Source organism: Lampetra planeri, chromosome 53 (genome assembly GCF_965212315.1).
Source record: "Lampetra planeri chromosome 53, kcLamPlan1.2.h2, whole genome shotgun sequence".
Lineage (NCBI taxonomy): Eukaryota > Metazoa > Chordata > Hyperoartia > Petromyzontiformes > Petromyzontidae > Lampetra > Lampetra planeri.
Genome location: NC_136159.1, coordinates 7,324,118 through 7,341,451, shown reverse-complemented (window position 1 = coordinate 7,341,451; position 17,334 = coordinate 7,324,118). Strand labels below are relative to the sequence as shown.

The following is a 17,334-nucleotide window of genomic DNA, read 5'->3' as shown; positions in this document are numbered from 1 at the left end:
CGTGATAAGCCACTACGTTGAGCTCGCATTTGAGGCCAGGTCCCTTCTTAAAAAGAGCTACATAGCTCAGTGGGCTTCACCAGGAAAATTGAAAATAGTTTTTTAGTTTTGAATTCAAGATCACATGCAGGTACTCGGTGGATCATTGCATCATGAGCCAGGAGAGAGATGGCGATCGCTGTGGGGAGGCTTTTATACAGCAGTGGGTTGATCAAGGCCGGTGATGACGCTGGTGTGGTCAATTTCAAACAAAGGCTTCTGGGTAACATTATCCTGCCCTATTACAAGTCGCAATGGTTGACAGATTAATCATCGTTTGTTTTAAGCGAATTACATTGTTTGGAACAAACCGCCTGTGTTTTTAATTACTTATTAATCTTTAGTGCAATTTAATCGGAAGAAAACATTTTCATTTGTGCGTGGAGTGACAGACGCCCTCGCCTTTGCCTGCCTTCAACGCTATTCATGAGCCGAGCGTATTTTCACAGCTGTTTGGCCTTGTCCATAATTTACCTCTGCACCGCCCCCACCCACCCACCCACCCACTCAACCCCCACTCATTCACCTCCCCACCACTTTAACTGCACCGGCGAGCGTTCCCGTTCCGTCGGCTGGTGGCAATTTCCATGCGAAATTACCCCGCGCTCCGCGAGGCACGATACGAGCGGCAATTACGGTACCCGTAACGAGCGGACCCAGAGAGAGGGAGCGCGTCGGAAATAAACAAATAAGCTGCCGCTGTGACAACAGAAGGAGCCTTCGCAAACATGCCCCTAAGCAGCCGTGCCCCCCCCTTCCGTAATCGTGCCCCCCCCTATGCAACCGTGCCCCCGACGGACAGCGCCGGGGCAAGTCCAGCGTCGACCGCCAAGGCGTGCGGGGCGCGGCGACCCCCGTCTGAGGGTACCGCACACGCGACCCCTATTCATTTGTTTTCATTGTTTACGAGGGAAAGGCGCAGCCCTGCAGTGTCTCGCTCGCGCCACTGCTGACAGAGGGCCCTCCGCTACAGGGTATGTTGGCCTCCTCTTCCACGTCTTGGTTAGACATCTTAGAAGAGTTGACACGGTGCCGATGCTTTACACCGCCGCCGCCGCCGCCACCACCAACCACAACACACGATCTGACGAACCATTTCAACCGCCGCGCCAGGAGATCGGGGGCGAACCGGCGACCTCTGGGGGTGCAAGTTCAACGCGCCGGAGCGCTGCCTCCAACCACTGTGGCAGCGTCCGTTTAATTGCCATTTCAAACAAAAATAATAGTCCGTGAACAATGCAGCGAATTCTGAGATGACGGCCGAGGGTCGCGTGCTGCGGATCGTGATGCGACGAAACTGGCGCTCAGAACGGTGGGGGGGAGGGGTCAGTTTCTTGGCTGCAAAACCGCAGGGCTAATAATCCGTACGGAAATAAATAATCGAGCCCTCCGCCGCCGTACTTCGCCAGCTCGAGCGGCGATGATGCCAAAATGCGCAATCGCCCATCTTAGCGTCAAAATGATTGAAGTTTTCGGTTGAGGTTTGGCCAATTGCGCAAGATTACGGCGCGCGCGCGCCCGTGTATGCGCGGCAGACGCGACAACACGCGCGTGTGTGTGTGTGCGTGTGTGTGTGTCTGTGCGTGCGTTCGCCGGGCATGGTGCTGTCCACCCACCCACCTAGTGGGCCGTTGCGCCGGCCTTCATAGGCGCTCGCGAACAGCACTTGCCCTAACAGTCCGTTAAAAGGCCATAATGGGGCACCTTTGTCTTTTGCGCGCGTTCGCCCACTTCACGCACACACACTGGTGGGGGCGGGGGGGGGGCGTGTGCCGTCGCACGTGTTTAATCACAGAGGAGTGCGAGCGTGCACTCGCGCACACAGACGTCAAAGATCCCCCGTGTAGCCTCAACAGACGTGTGGGGCGAGTGCTGCTCACGAGGCACCTACGAAGGCCGTCACGGCACGCACGAGGGAGCGCACGAGCAGTGGTGTTGCGGCCGGAGCGATGTTTTTTTTTTTTACGCAGAGGAAAAAGCCTCAATTGAGTCTCGAGACCAATTCTCAGGAGGGTCCTGCGGCACGAGATGTGAGAGGTGTGAATGAAAGCCCACCGAGAAAACGCCGAGCATGAGAGGGAAATCACACTGGAATGCAACAGAGATCGGTGAACAAACCCACTCTTACTTTGCTGCCTATTTGCAATGGACTTTGCGAGCATCACAGGTGCACGTGTAGCGTTAGCGGGCAGTTCAATGTTGATTCCGCACCCCCCCCTCTCCCCAATTTATTTTTGAAGAATGAAAACAAGAAGGCTTCTCACCTTTTTTGGTCTCAATGCTAAAAATGTACGAAAAAATAGGAATCGTAAAAACAACTAATTAACAAGTTATCATGGGACCCTTTTGGCCAGTATCAAAGTATGAAAAACAAGAATAGGTTTTTATCCTGCCTGGCAATAAAACAGGTGGTGTTAAGATGTTAAAACACAAAATAGATGCCCATTGCAAGGAGTCAAGTCTTCAATAACCACACACACAGGTACTTGTGGTAAACATACACACTTATTTACAAATTACTAATTCCCATCACCCCCCCCCCTCCACGCCCTCCACATAAAAACAACATCAATTCGGAAATTCATTCATCGCCCCGTAAAATATCCCCCCCCCCACTCCCCGACAGATTCGACCCCACCGCCCCAAAAAAAAAAGAAATCCGGTAAACGGCGAGAAAATTTGCGCAAACGATCGCCAACCGTGAAAACGGACACCACCCTAATGGACGGACATTTTTAATTTGTGTTGAGAGCACGGCGGGCGGTGCTGGGTGAAGAATGGGGGGGGGCTGGGTGAGGGGGGGGGGGGCTGGGTGAGGAAGGGGGGGCTGGGTGAGGAAGGGGGGGCTGGGTGAGGAAGGGAGGGCTGGGTGAGGAAGGAGGGGCTGGGTGAGGAGTGGGGGGCTGGGTGAGGAGGGGGGGGGGCTGGGTGAGGAAGGGAGGGCTGGGTGAGGAAGGAGGGGGCTGGGTGAGGGAGGTAGGGGCTGGGTGAGGAGGGGGGGGGGCTGGGTGAGGAGGGGGGGGGCTGGGTGAGGAAGGAGAGGGGCTGGGTGAGGAAGGAGAGGGGCTGGGTGAGGGAGGGGCTGGGTGAAGAAGGGGGGTGGGCTGGGTGATGAAGGGGGGGGGCTGGGTGAGAAGTGGGGGGGGCTGGGTGAGGAAGGGGGGGCTGGGTGAGGGAGGGGGGGCTGGGTGAGGAAGGAGGGGGCTGGGTGAGGGAGGGAGGGGCTGGGTGAAGAAGAAGGGGGCTGGGTGAGGAAGGGGGGGCTGGGTGAGAAGGGGGGGGGCTGGGTGAAGAAGGGGGGGGGGCTGGGTGAGGAGGGGGGGGGGGCTGGGTGAGGAAGGGGGGGCTGGGTGAGGAAGGGGAGGGGCTGGGTGAGGAAGGGAGGGGCTGGGTGAGGAAGGGAGGGGCTGGGTGAAGAAGGGGGGCAGGCTGGGTGAGGAAGGGGGGGCTGGGTGAGGAAGGGAGGGGCTGGGTGAAGAAGGGGGGCAGGCTGGGTGAGGAAGGGGGGGCTGGGTGAGGGGGCTGGGTGAGGAAGGAGGGGCTGGGTGAGGAAGGAGAGGGGCTGGGTGAGGAAGGGGGGGGCTGGGTGAGGAAGGGGGGGGGGGCTGGGTGAGAAGGGGGGGGCTGGGTGAGGAAGGGGAGGGGGGCTGGGTGGAGGAAGGGGAGGGGCTGGGTGAGGAGGAGGGGGGGGCTGGGTGGAGGAAGGGGGGGCGCTTTCGAGAAACGATTTTGTCCACCCCCTCCTGTACGTCATTCATGTATCTAAAGTTTAATAAAAAAGCAAAGTTTTTGTGTTGCTGTTGAGAAACTAACAAGGGGCGCAGCCCTGCTTATTTTGTTGCTCGCACAGCGGTCTGGCCGAGCCCTCCTCGCCTCTTTGGCTTACGAAGACGATGCTGCCAAGCCTCCGCCACCGCCACGGATGCCGGTGTCAAGCGTGTAGCCAGTAAAGACCCGTAAATAAACGGATGTCGCCGTGTAAAAATCCATCAGACCTGCAATCCAGAGTTCGCCGGTTCAAAATCACCACCGTGGGTGCCCACGGTCTTGAGATGTCAACTCCCTCGCCTGGTCTACAGGAGGTCGTGGGTTTGATCCCGACCCTGACGCCTGCTGCATATTTGGAGTTTGCATGTGTCTCTCTCCCCGTGGTCGTGTGGATTTTCATCCGGATCCTCCGGTTTTTCTCTCCAGATTTAGAATCGACATCACGCATTTCGGGTATTGGCTGTTATACATTTCTACACGATGATAGGCCACTTCATTGAGCTATCATTTGTGGCCAGATCACTTCTGAAAAAGAGCTATATAGCTCAGTGGGCCTTACCTCGTAAAATAAAAAAATGGTTTTAGTTTAAAATCTCGGCGCGGCAGCTGAAATGAGGCAAGTTCCTTAAAATCCCCTCCCCGCCGCTGCCACCAAAGTGAAGTCCATCTGCAGGCCGCGTGTGGAGGGGTAAAAATTAAATTGTGCGCACTGCCAAACTATTCCGAGACATCTGGCGAGCATGGAAGAGTGGGCCCACATTTCCCGTGGCGAGGGGGCCATTCAAAGCTTCCTCGAGTGGAAGCCTTTCCAGCAGCAGCGGCGTGGGCAGGCAATTGCAGGGCTCCAACTCTGCCTCTTTTTATTTTTTGCTACTTGTGAGAACAAGTAAACTGTAAACTGCGTAAATGTGAGGGCTGCCCAATGTGCATTTGGATGGATATGCAACACGCGCAATGGATTAAACGCTTGCGACGCGTGCCATGGATTAAACGCTTGCGATGACTCGAGGAAGGCAGCGTCTGCTTTCACGCCGGACCAAAGTGAATGCTTGTGAGCTCTTTAACCACGGCCAAAACATTCAAGCGCCTTTGCATGTTTGCAGAATTGCTTTACAATTTTCACGTAACACGCCGACACCTGAAGCTCGCGGTTTTGTCGGCTCTCGCTCCGAGATTCCCTTGACGACGATGACCTCTTTCTCTTCATTCACAGATACCGCAAACTTTTTTTTCGTAGCAAAGTGCATTCTGACGTTGACATTTTTTTTTCCTTTTTTAAGTCGCACGCGTGAACATTTCTAGCGTCAACTCTTTTCACGTCGTCTCGGCAATGAAACCGCTTCGAAGAAAATAGAAAATAATGTTCGTCATTCGAACCGTCCCAATCAATTCACTTGCACGTTGGCCTGCCTGAGAAGCTCGCCTCGCGTAGTTAGCGGCGTCGATCGACGGTTGCGTCCGTACGAACTGGGCGCGCGTTACACGCGGGCAGCGATAACGTCACGTGCGCTGTCGAAGAGGTGCACGGAGGGTGCCCTGCAAATCGCTTGCCCGCGCTACTGCTGGCGTAAGGGGCCCTACCACGAGAGGGAGTGCTAGGCAGTCCCTCGGAGGGGTATTTTGGTCTCCTCTTCTACCCTGACCAGAAGTCCCGGAAGAGGTGGAAACCACCCACACTTTACCCCAACACCTACAGCGATGGACTAACTGCGGTGCAGCAATTGATTACTGCTGGGTGAACAAAGGTGGCAACGTGGGGGAATTAGGAAACTTGTTTCAATTGCCGCGGAGACGGATTTGAACCGACGGATTCTAGATTGCCAGTCCTAGTGCGCCGACCGTTACGCTACGGCAGCATCCGCCACACCAGGGTGCACGGGTACAGTTATATATGTCTTGACCTAAAGCTTTCGTGACTGCAGGAATTCATATTCTTTGGGTGTGTCGGTACAGTCACGTAGATAGGTTCAAAGAAAATAACAAAAAAACTACGACGTTCCGATCGAAGACGACCGCCTGTGTTGCGATCGAAACGTCGTAGTTTTTTTATTTTATTTTAACCTATTTACGTGACTTTACCGAAAGACCCAAAGAATATAGTTATATATTTATAAAGATGACAAAAAGACTACATCCTTTCAACTCGAAATGCATACACGGCGCCTTCCCAAATTATAAAATTCTACAAAAGACGATAGCGGTTTGAGATGAAGGATGGGATCATTCAAAGTTATGGGTGGCATTGTGGTGACAACACAACAGGCGCGGCGTTAAGGAGGAGTTGTGGTTGGCCTGATCGTAGCTGGAGGGGGGGGGCGATGGAAAGCTAGGGGGGCAATGCGATGCCTCAATAAAGTGTTGAGGAATCGCATTGGGAAGACAAAGAGGGTCAGTCGGGGGAGGGGGGGGAGCCACGCGCAGTAAGAGGGCCTCCGCATCTGTGGAGTGTAGCAGCGGAGTCCCCAGACGGGCTAGCGGTGGGGAAGGGCGCGACGAGCCGCCCTGCTCGCCGTGGACGCGAAGCTCCCCTCCACGGAGTTCCAAGGAGCTCCCCTCCACGGAGCTCCCCCCTCCACGGAGCTCCCCCCTCCACGGAGCTCCCCCCTCCACGGAGCTCCCCCCTCCACGGAGCTCCCCCCTCCACGGAGCTCCCCCCTACACGGAGCTCCCCCCTCCACGGCGCTACTCCCCAGAGCTCCCCTCCACGGAGCTCCCCCCCACAGAGCTCCCCCCCACAGAGCTCCCCCCCACAGAGCTCCCCCCCACAGAGCTCCCCTCCACGGAGCTCCCCCCCACAGAGCTCCCCCCCACAGAACTCCCCTCCACGGAGCTCCCCCCCACAGAGCTCCCCCCCACAGAGCTCCCCTCCACGGAGCTCCCCCCCACAGAGCTCCCCTCCACGGAGCTCCCCCCCACAGAGCTCCCCTCCACGGAGCTCCCCCCCACAGAGCTCCACTCCACAGAGCTCCCCCCTTCAGAGCTCCCCCCCACAGAGCTCCCCCCCACAGAGCTCCCCTCCACGGAGCTCCCCCCCACAGAGCTCCCCCCCACGGAGCTCCCCCCCACAGAGCTTCCCTCCACGGAGCTCCCCCCCACAGAGCTCCCCTCCACGGAGCTCCCCCCACAGAGCTCCCCTCCACGGAGCTCCCCCCCACAGAGCTCCCCCCCACAGAGCTCCACTCCACAGAGCTCCCCCCTTCAGAGCTCCCCCCCATAGAGCTCCCCCCCACAGAGCTCCCCTCCACGGAGCTCCCCCCCACAGAGCTCCCCTCCACGGAGCTCCCCCCACAGAGCTCCCCTCCACGGAGCTCCCCCCACAGAGCTCCACTCCACAGAGCTCCCCTCTTCAGAGCTCCCCCCCACAGAGCTCCCCTCCACGGAACTCCCCTCCACAGAGCTCCCCCCTCCACAGAGATCCCCTCCAGACCTCCTCCCTCCACAGAGCTCCTCACTCCACGGAGCTCCGCAGAGCTACGAATGCGCCCTTCATCCCCACCCCCAGCTCTGCGATTGTGAGCGACTCCCCACCCCCCCCACCACCGCCTGGAGCTCCCCCCAACTCTCTCTCTCTCCACCCACACCCGAACCCGGCGGCGGCGGCAGTGGCAGCAGCTCTCGTCAGCAAACAAAAGCACCCACAAACATACAATTAGCCTCCTTGATTTCACGCATTTAAAAACCCTCTTGAGCACAAGCCGCTCCGCGCTTGTTAAAAAACGAAAAACAATTAAATAACACTCGCAGGGCCCCATTGAACGCGCGCGTATAGACGCGTGCGCGCGTACACGCATGCACACGCGCACCGAGTGTATTGATAATCGTTCAAAGCGTGCTCACGTGCGCGTGCGATTCATTTCTTTTTTTATTTTCTCCACCGTTGTGGCGAGTGCGCGGAGAGAAAGAGGGGGGATAAAACGCGCTGTGGATTCACAATGGCCTGGTCCGAAACTTAAAATGTCAGTCAGGCCGTGTGTGTCGAAGGGGGTGGGGGGGGGGAATGCGGGTTGGCAAACTCGTCCCACCACCGCCGGCCGCAACATCGTCACCTCTGCTGCGTTCCCATTCAAAATACGTCGTGAACGTGATCCACCAATCCTGACCTCCGCATCGCTGGACTACAGGCCACGTGCGTGCGGCAGAGGTCGCAACCGGGTACCCGATACCCGTACCCTACCCGATACCCGGCTACCCGTACCCGGCCGGGTACGGGTACCCGTTTGCGACCCTGGTGCGGCCGGGTACGGGTAAGGAATCAAAACCCATTTGCGACCTCTGGCGTGCGGTGGTGCTGAGCTACGGTGCTGTTGGTTTGCAGAGGGATGCTGCCACGCTGCAACGGTTAGGGCACTGAACTTGCAATACACATATCGGCAGTTCTTTATATTTTTTGTGTTTCGTTTGTCGCCCGTCCTCCCCCGCCAGCACCTCCGATTAGCACGGTTGGCTAAGTACGGTGCGAAAGAAGTTCAACATACACACACAGCATGAAAGCTACGCTCAGCAGCGGCGTTCGTATTAACGTGCAAACGCTGCGCTGGTTTCACCGTTCTCCTCGGCAGAGTCTGGCGTACTTAACAAATACCGCGGCTTTACCACCACGTTATTGGTAAGCGAACTCCCTCTACAACATGGGCACAAAAAATAACATTGCTCCAAACAGCAAACTAAATGCACCGCCTCCCGCCTCCCGTCCATGATCTCAACGTAAACATTTCCAATCAAAAGTTACCCAGCAGCACTGTTTCAACAGGAACGACTCGGGGACTCGTTTCGACCTTCCTTGGGAAGTCGTGAGATGACGTCACAAGCAATGACGTCATCAGAAAGAGAAGGGGGTGGGGGCAAAGTGTTGGCGGGCACTTCAATCGAGATGGTGCTTTTTTGTGAATCCTTTTAGCGCTGTTTTTTCGTTCTCCCACGTACGGGGAAACCCTGTGATCGATGTGGCATCTTTAGAGTAAAGTTGCGTGCGTATTCCATGGGTCATCTTGATGAGAGTTCATCTTCTTGGTTCTTTCGGTAAAGTCACGTAGAATGGAAATAATAAAATAATAAAAATAAAACATTATAAAATAATTCTCACGACGTTTCGGCCACAACGCAAGCAGACGCTGTCTCCCCGACAGACATGTTCTTCACCTGAGGACGGCTGCTTGCGTTGTGGCCGAAACGTCGTGAGAATTATTTTATTATGTTTTATTTTTATTATTGTATTACTTCCCTTCTACGTGACTTTACCGAAAGAACCAAGAAGATGAATCCCTGCAGTCATGAAAGCTTTAAATCAAAATTTATGAGAGTTGTCGTGACCCCCTCTCTTCCCTCTCACTGACAGACAGGAGATGAGGCATTCATTCATTCGTTCGTGCTCTCAACTCATAATTGGAAAAAACATTCAAACCCTAATTGATTAGGTGAGCCCGGGGTGGCTCAGAGGGTCAAAGGGCTGAGCTGAGAGCGTTTAGAAGCTGCGGAGTAAACGCCAGGCAGCCGCCGGTGATCAAACCGGGTTCTCCAAATGTCGAGGGAGCTGACGCCCGCAGCGTGGCCACCGATGGCTTCACAAGATTTCACAATTTTGATTTAAAGCTTTCGTGAGTGCAGGGATTCATATTCTTGGTTCTTTCGGTAAAGTCACGTAGAAGGGAAATAATAAAATAATATTAATATAAAACAATAAAAATTCTCACGACGTTTCGACTGCAACACAAGCAATCATCATCAGGTGTGGATTTTATATTTATATTATTTTATTATTTCCCTTCTTACGTGACTTTACCGTAAGAACCAAGAATAATTTTCGATTTAAAGCTTTCGTGACTGCAGGGATTCATCTTCTTGGTTCTTTCGGTAAAGTCACGTAGAAGGGAAGTAATAAAATAATAAAAATAAAAATAAAACATAATAAAACAATTCTCACTAATTGTTTTATTATGTTTTATTTTTATTATTTTATTACTTCCCTTCTACGTGACTTTACCGAAAGAACCAAGAAGATGAACCAAGAATAAGATTTCACAAAATAAGACGGTGCAGTGAACACCGCAGTGGTTCATCGACTCGCCCCGCTGCTGCTGCTGGAAGGGCCTCTGCTGCAAAGCCCCTCTAGACAGGGTATGTTGGCCTACTCTTCCACACAAGATGAAAGTACCCAGACTGCACCCCACCACAAACGACATGCCGATCGACAACTTGCAGTGAACAAATCACGTTGCTGGGTGGACAGAGGGTCGGGGGTTGGGGAGGAGAGTGAACCCAATTGAACCGGTTGACCTCTGCGATGCATGTCCAGTGCGCCGCGACCTTCACACCGCCGCGGCAGCGCCCTTCGGGTTCGGCACGATACCAATGAGGAACATTTAAAAGAGGCTGCGCCTCCAGAATTAGAAATTAGCAATTGCGGTGCTGGTTTTGTCCGTGTAATTTGCGTCTGTGTCGAGTGTTTTTCACGTCCTGTTGTTTTGACACGCCGTTTTCGTTGCTCGCTGACGGGCGGTAAAGTCTCTCTCGCGGCGCGAACCGTGTGATTAAGCGGGGGACGCGCCCGCCGCCTGCCCTCCCCGCGAGGTGAAAGCGAGCGCGCTCGCGGTCCGTGGCGTCACAACGACGGGGAGATAAACGACGCGCAACGGAAGATAAATCAGCGGCCACGGGGCGCAAATCAACACGACGCACGCACCACAACACCCATGAAAACAACAACGGCGGCGGCTGGCGACGTGCTCCTCGCCACGACCGGCCGCATTTGTCTGTCCTGTGTTAACGTTTAAGGGCACCGCCGGGCCAGAATAGACGTTCCTATTCCAATCGACGACATTCCTATTACAATCGACGTTCCTATTCCAGCAGACGACATTCCTATTCCAACAGATGACGTTCCTATTCCAATATACGACATTCCTATTCCAACCAACGTTCTTATTCCGACCGACGTTCCTATTCCATTCCGTAGCAGAATATAAATGGTCGAAGGTTCTGGTTCCTTTGAATATGCGCAAGCAACTTGGGAGTTCGGATCGCAGGTTCGCAGGAAAGAATTGTAAAAATATGAATTATAATCTTTGCATTTATATGGCACTTTAATGCAAGAGCAACTCAACAGTGACTCCCTTACTCCGCTCACTAGCTCACTCAGATCCTCTGCTCGCTCACCGACTCACCACCCAGCCCACTCACCACTTTGTGAGCTAATTCACCAACCTGCTCGCTCACCAACTCCCTGCTCAGTCACTCATTACTCAGCTCACTCACTCACCCACAGTCACTAACTCCCCACTTTGCTCACTCACCCACCAATGCTCATTCACCCAATCACTCACCACCATGCTCACTCACCCACCCACCCACGCTCAGTCACTCACCCACACTCACCCACACTCACTCACTCACCCACCCACCCATGCTCAGTCACTCACCCACCACCCCCGTTCACCCACCGGCTGTTCATGCGCGCTCGCAACTTCTTCGCCCTCTTCTTCGCCTTGAGCCTCTCCTCCTCATCGCGCACCCTCTCGGCGGACGGGCAGGCCGGGTCGGGAGCGTCCAACGCCGCCTCCACCACGTACCTACGCAGCGACAGGTGCTCCTGCGAGGGGTGGGGACACGGTTACGTGTGCGCACGTGTCATCGCAGTCGCAGATGCGATATTGCGTCTCTCGGAAAATAAAATTGTTCATTTTTAAACGTTTTTTTTTTTATATCCACTGAGTTTTGGCTATCTGCCGATCGGTTCTACCTATCATCTGTGTTTATATGCACACAGGAAGAGATCATTCAATTCCGTTATCCGCATCTCATTGCCGGTGACCGGGGAGTGGTGCTCAACTCACAGTCATCTCGTTACACGCGCTCGCTTGCACGTTCACGCACCCGCGCGCACAAAAACCATCCCTCGCACACATGACAGGCACACGTATTCACTCGTAGATGCACTCGCACGCACACACACACACAATCACAATCCACACTCGGGCATGTACAAGCACATACACACATCTTCACTCGCGTGCATACACACTCACGTTCACTCACACTCACTCACTCAAAAAGACAAAGATCCCCCGTATAGCCAACACAGACTGTTGGGGCAAGTGCTGTTAACGAACACCTATGAGGGCTGGAACGGCACACGAGGGGGTGGGTGGTCAACACTACACCCGGCCGCCTTTGTCTCCCTAGTGGCGATATTTTACACACCGCAGCAGGTACTCATTTGAGGCTGAGTCGACCTAGGGGAGGCCCAGAGACAGGTTCAAATAATCGTCACCGGTGTTGGCCGTGAGCGAGAATCGAACTCGGGTCGCCGGGTTCGTAGCCCAGCGCGCTAACCGCGACACTACCGCTCCCTACAGACACAACCAAACACACACACACACGCGCGGGCACGCGCAAACACACGCAAACACACACACACACACGCAGGCATGCGCAAACACACACACACACACGCGCGGGCGTCCAAGTGCAGGCGAAGGCATGGTGCGTGCTGTCCGCGAGCCACGCGGAGCCCACCCCGTCTGTCAATTACACTGCAGCCATACATGACAGCACTAACAAAGCCCCATTGAGGCCGCATTTTCTGCTTCATTATTCTGCCACCGGTGGCCAATCCGTGTGGCGGTGGGGGGTGGGGGGCCATTGGGGCGGTGGGGGGCGGTGGGGAGGGAGGGAAGGAAGACAAATGGGGGGAGGGGGGTGGGAGTTTGGGCCGAGTTGCCGTGTTTCTGTGCGTCCTGTAATCTCCCATTGCTCTCCCGCTGCGTCGTCGCTGCTTTTCATCATCATCATCAGCAGCAAGCATCGTCTATCCACTGCTGGGCGAGAGCCTCCCCACGCCCTGTCGCCATTCAGAAGCAACAGGCGTTTCGAGTATTTGGCTGTTATACATTTCCAACGCGACAGGCCGCTTTGTTGAGCTCTCATTTGCGGTGGGCAGGTCGCTTCTGACGAAGAGCGATACAAGTCGGCGAAGCCTTACCTGGCAAAGTAAAATACGGACAGTTCCCGGGTTTACCGAGAACAATCCCAAATTTCCCCCCCCAAAATCAAGGTGAATTCCATTTTGCCTTAATCCTCGTGAAGCTCAAGTGAGGCATAAGGCTGCCCCGCCTCACCCCCTCTTTCCACGCTGTTCATCCGCAACCTCGCCGCAGCTGCACTACCTGGCGCTCACGTAAACTAACGCAAACATTTCCGCGCATCGAATTTTCTGAACACGATTTGTGGGGAGCATTTCCGTGAGGTCGGATTTCCGTGAGTCGGGTCCTTTCGCAACCCGGGGGACTGTTTGCGATAAAAATAATATAATTCCTCACGGTGCGGTGCTGCCACCGTCCATCTCACTCCTGCACAGGAAGATGCGCTCGCCTCATCGCTGCACGGCCTCCGCCTCCTCCTCCACAGGGGTCGCCCTCTTGGGATGCCGTTCTCTCCTTTTGCTGCCGCTCCGTCCCGTCGGCCGTCTTCCCTTACAAGCCACGGCTTTCGCTCGTCGTCAATACGACGTCTAATCTTGATGTGAAGCTTTCGTGACTGCAGGAATCCACACTCTTTGGTTCTTTTGGGAAAGTCACGTGGATAGAAAATAAAATAAATCACGACGTGATGGACGCTCGTGTTGCGCCCGAAACGTCGTGATTTATTTTATTCTATACCTACGGGACTTTACCGAAAGAACCAAAGAGTATATGACGTCTCTTGTTTTTGGCTCTCATTACTAGGCCCCGAGCTTGCATCTCTCCCTGCGTCTTTGTGCGCTGTGTCCACCCGTTGCTCCATTCCCTTTTGTCAGCTTCAAAGATTCTCACCCGAGAATCATCGCTGGCAGTCTGCGCCGACTGTGCATCTCCCGGGTGCTCACAGGGGTGCTGAGATTTTGTGAAGCATCTTCAAGACAAAAGCATCTCCTTGCTTAAGGTTAAGTAGGGAATATAAAAAAGGTGTACCCCGAGGGTGGATAAAGAGGTCTTACTGAAGTGACCTCGGAAGAAGTTCTGTGAAGCTATCTACCCAAGCCCGGCGGCGAACTCTTCGGCTGCCCGAGTTCCCGACGGAACGTCTGAAGTTTCCTGGCGCCAATAACAACTGCAATGCAACTCTAGCAGTGCTCATCTCCGTTGGTGGCCCTAAAGCCAGTGGTTGAAATTCCACATTCTCATGGCGAGAGACAGTCGCCTCCGTGTGACAACCCACCAAAACCCACCACCCATGTGCTTTGTCGGCCGGGAACCCCCCCCCACCCAGAACACGAGGTTCACAGTGTAATACAGTGTGAACACTTGAGAACCACATGAGAAGCGACTCAATTTCTGCGTGGGTGTCGCTCGGTGCGTAAACATCGTCACTGGGGCGACAAAGGCGGCTTGGGGTGGTGCTGGCCACCCACCCCCGCCGTGTGCCGTGCCGGCCTTCACAGATGCTCGCTGACAGCACTTGCCCCAACCGTCCTTTAAAGGCTACACGGGGGATTTTTGTCTTTGTTTGGCTCACTAAAAAAAGTTAGCCATACGCCGAGCGGCCCGGGCAGTGCTGGCTTGGCCCGGTAAAGGCTACCGTGGGAATCCGGTGGTTCTGGCTATCTTGCACCGTGAATCGTGCAGCCTTCCTCCCACGTGGCTGTGAGAGAGAGGAGATGAGGGCGGTGAAGGGTGGCACGGACACACGCGCACACACGCGCATGCTCACCACTTCCTCGTCGGAGAGCTCGCGGCCCGTGATGCTGCTGTGCTCGCGCACGGCCTGCGCGTGCCGTTTACCCCGGATGTGGCTGTACAGGTACACCTCCGACAAAATCTAAGTGGTGGGGGGGGGGGGGCGGCACAACGGACACACGCACCGTGCACACGCAAATACATGAGTATACGTGCACGCGCGCGCGTTAACACGGAGCGCGCACGCAAACACAATCAACAAAACATAAACAAAGCATGCGCACGCGCGTACGCGTTTACACACACACACAATTAGGCATTAACATCACATCAATGAAACTGACGGTCGCCTTAACGGACAGACTTCTATGAGGGTGAACTTCTATGAGGTCGCATTGACGAGTGGGTCGCTCACCGAGACCAAATGTAAACCGCTTCAATAGATCTCTCCGGCAGTGAGCCGTGATCACTTTGAGAGTCCCGTGAAAGTGAAGAGACCTCGAAGGGAGTGGACTATGGTCAGGTTCATCAACAATCCCCAGCCCCCCCACCCCAATCCGAACCACCACAAGCCAGGGGTCGCACACTCTCATTCACCGACCTCCATAAAAAACCCACAGCGGTCGCTGGCGTCCCTCTCCGCACACGTGGCGCGGTCCAGCCGCGGCACGGCGGGCGGTGCCACAGACCTCACCGGACACCGCACACGGGGCAGGACACGCGGAGAGGTTTGTGGGGTGAGAGACGGGCTGGTGAGGTTGGTGCGGTAAGAGGGGGGGGGGTTGGTGGGGTGAGAGATGGTGGGGGTGAGGTTGGTGGGGTGAGAGACGCGGCGGGGGGGGGGATTGGTGGGGTGAGAATCGGGTGGGGGGGGGTGAGAGACGCGGGGGAGGGGGTGAGGTTGGTGGGGTGAGACAGCGGGGGGGTTGGTGGGGTGAGAAACGGTAGGGGGGGGGGTTGGTGGGGTGAGAGACGGGCTGGTGAGGTTGGTGGGGTGAGAAATGGTGGAGGGTGAGGTTGGTGGGGTGAGAGACGCGGGGGGGCGGGGTTGGTGGGGTGAGAGACGCACGCAAGGGGGGGTGAGGTTGGTAAGGTGAGAAACGGGTGGGGGGTGAGGTTGGTGGGGCGAGCGAGAGGGGGGTAGAGGGTGGAAGCCGTGCAGCATGGGAGCGGCTGTAGGGGGCTGAGCCCCCATAGCCGACAGCTCTGCCCCCCCGTCATTCCGTTCAGCATTTCACATTTGTCCATCGCTCGCTTGGCACCGACCGTGTCGTGGCCTCCCTGAGCATTTGCGTGCCCCCTTCTCTTAAACTTGGTCGCCGCACGCACAAGGCTGGCGGACCGTGCGGTGAGACACGGGGTGGACGAGCGTCGCACACTGACCCAGACGCTGCACAGCGTGCACTGCTTCTTGCGCTCGTAGGGCGTCAGCTTGGGCGGGACGTCGACGGCGGCGTGCCGCCCGCTGCTCAGCTCCGCCGCCTTCTCCTTGCGCTGCTCCATCTGCTCCATGTGGCGCCGCACGCTCTCGTCGTGCTGGGGGTGGACACGGGGGGGGGTGGAAAAGTCGGCAAAAGATCACGAGCGCGCTCACTCGCTCCTGCAGCAGGGGCGCGACGGTGATGATGTCTCATGCCAAATCGAGCCAATTGAAGATGCTATTACAATTTGGTTGACCGTTTCGCGAAACTGGGATTCGAAAAAAATACCTTCAGCTGGATCTTCTTCTGCAGCTCCTCCATGGCCTCCTGCTGTGCAGCGTTGAGAGCTGCTAGCCTCTCCTCGCGATCCCTGCGGACGTACGCGTGCGCGTCGCGGTCACTTGCAGAGCAACGCGGGGACAGCGGCAGCCTCCAACGGGGCACGTCAATCACATTCACGGTCTCCTGTTATGATAATTGCTTTTTCAACCTTTAATCTGGCTACAAAACTGACACCTTTTCTTACAAGGAGTCATGTTTGCATTGACCACAATACCTGCGGTCGGAATGGTGTAAATGCTTACCCCGAGCTCTCATACTCTGATGGTGCATTGTCTTTGGAGTTGTGCGCCTTTTGGCGTCATCTGGTCCAACACCTTGTGAGACTAGGCTCTAAGAAAAGCTGTCTCGGGTGTGGACCAATCAATTTCAAGGACAGTGCATACATGATCAGAGTTGTGTTTTTTGTTTGAATTCCGACCGCGGGTATTGTGGTCAATGCAAACATGACTCCTTGTTAAAAAAAGGTGTCAGTTTTGTTACCAGATAAAAGGGTAAGAAACCAATTATCATATTTTGCTACTGGCAAAGGAGGCTCCAATGGTGGTCTCCTGTTACTCCGTGGCCTGCCGAGATCGTGGGTTTCTGCGCGAGTCAGTCGGCGAGCCAGTCGGCGAGCAAATAGATTGCCGTGTGAGCGAGTCGATGGCTGCCGAGTTGGGTGGGCATCTCAGTGGTTGAGTGTGTGAGAGAGCGAATGAGCCAAAACACGTACAGGTGAATGAGCGAACGTACGAGTGGGCGAATGAATGGGCGAGTGGGTTCGTCGAGTGGATATCTGGGCGAGTGAGCCGACGCGCGGGTCCCCCGAGCCTCTGTCGATCCTCCGCGGAGCGTGGTGACATCGCCGCACCCACCTGGCTCTCTCTCTCGCCGCGTCCTCGCGCGCCCGCTCCTTCTCCTGCCGCTGCTGCTCGATGCGCGCTTGCTGCTCCCGCCGCTTCAGCAGCAGCTCCTCCACGCGCGCCAGCCGCTCCGCCTCCAGCGCCCGCTTGCGCTCCTGCAGCGACGACGCGCACGCCGAGGAAACGCACCGCTCTCGCAACGGCGGCAACGGCGGCTACGGCGGGCCGACGCGACGTGGCAAAGGCGGCTGTGCCAGGCTAGGTGCGCCGTAA

The 17,334-nt window shown here is 55.7% G+C and overlaps 1 protein-coding gene across 5 annotated transcripts in view; it reads right to left on the bottom strand.

Annotated features, from left to right (window-relative positions):
* Positions 1-17,334, bottom strand: part of LOC144734938 (S phase cyclin A-associated protein in the endoplasmic reticulum-like) — a 229,050-nt gene that overhangs the window by 100,081 nt on the left and 111,635 nt on the right. For all 5 annotated transcript variants that reach the window (XM_078617403.1, XM_078617404.1, XM_078617405.1 and 2 more), the window contains exons 17-21: positions 17,074-17,216; positions 16,166-16,247; positions 15,840-15,992; positions 14,491-14,598; positions 11,244-11,392 (exon numbers count right to left, since the gene is read on the bottom strand). In XM_078617403.1, the coding sequence (XP_078473529.1) occupies positions 11,244-11,392; positions 14,491-14,598; positions 15,840-15,992; positions 16,166-16,247; positions 17,074-17,216 (635 nt within the window). The remainder of the gene's footprint in view (positions 1-11,243; positions 11,393-14,490; positions 14,599-15,839; positions 15,993-16,165; positions 16,248-17,073; positions 17,217-17,334) is intronic.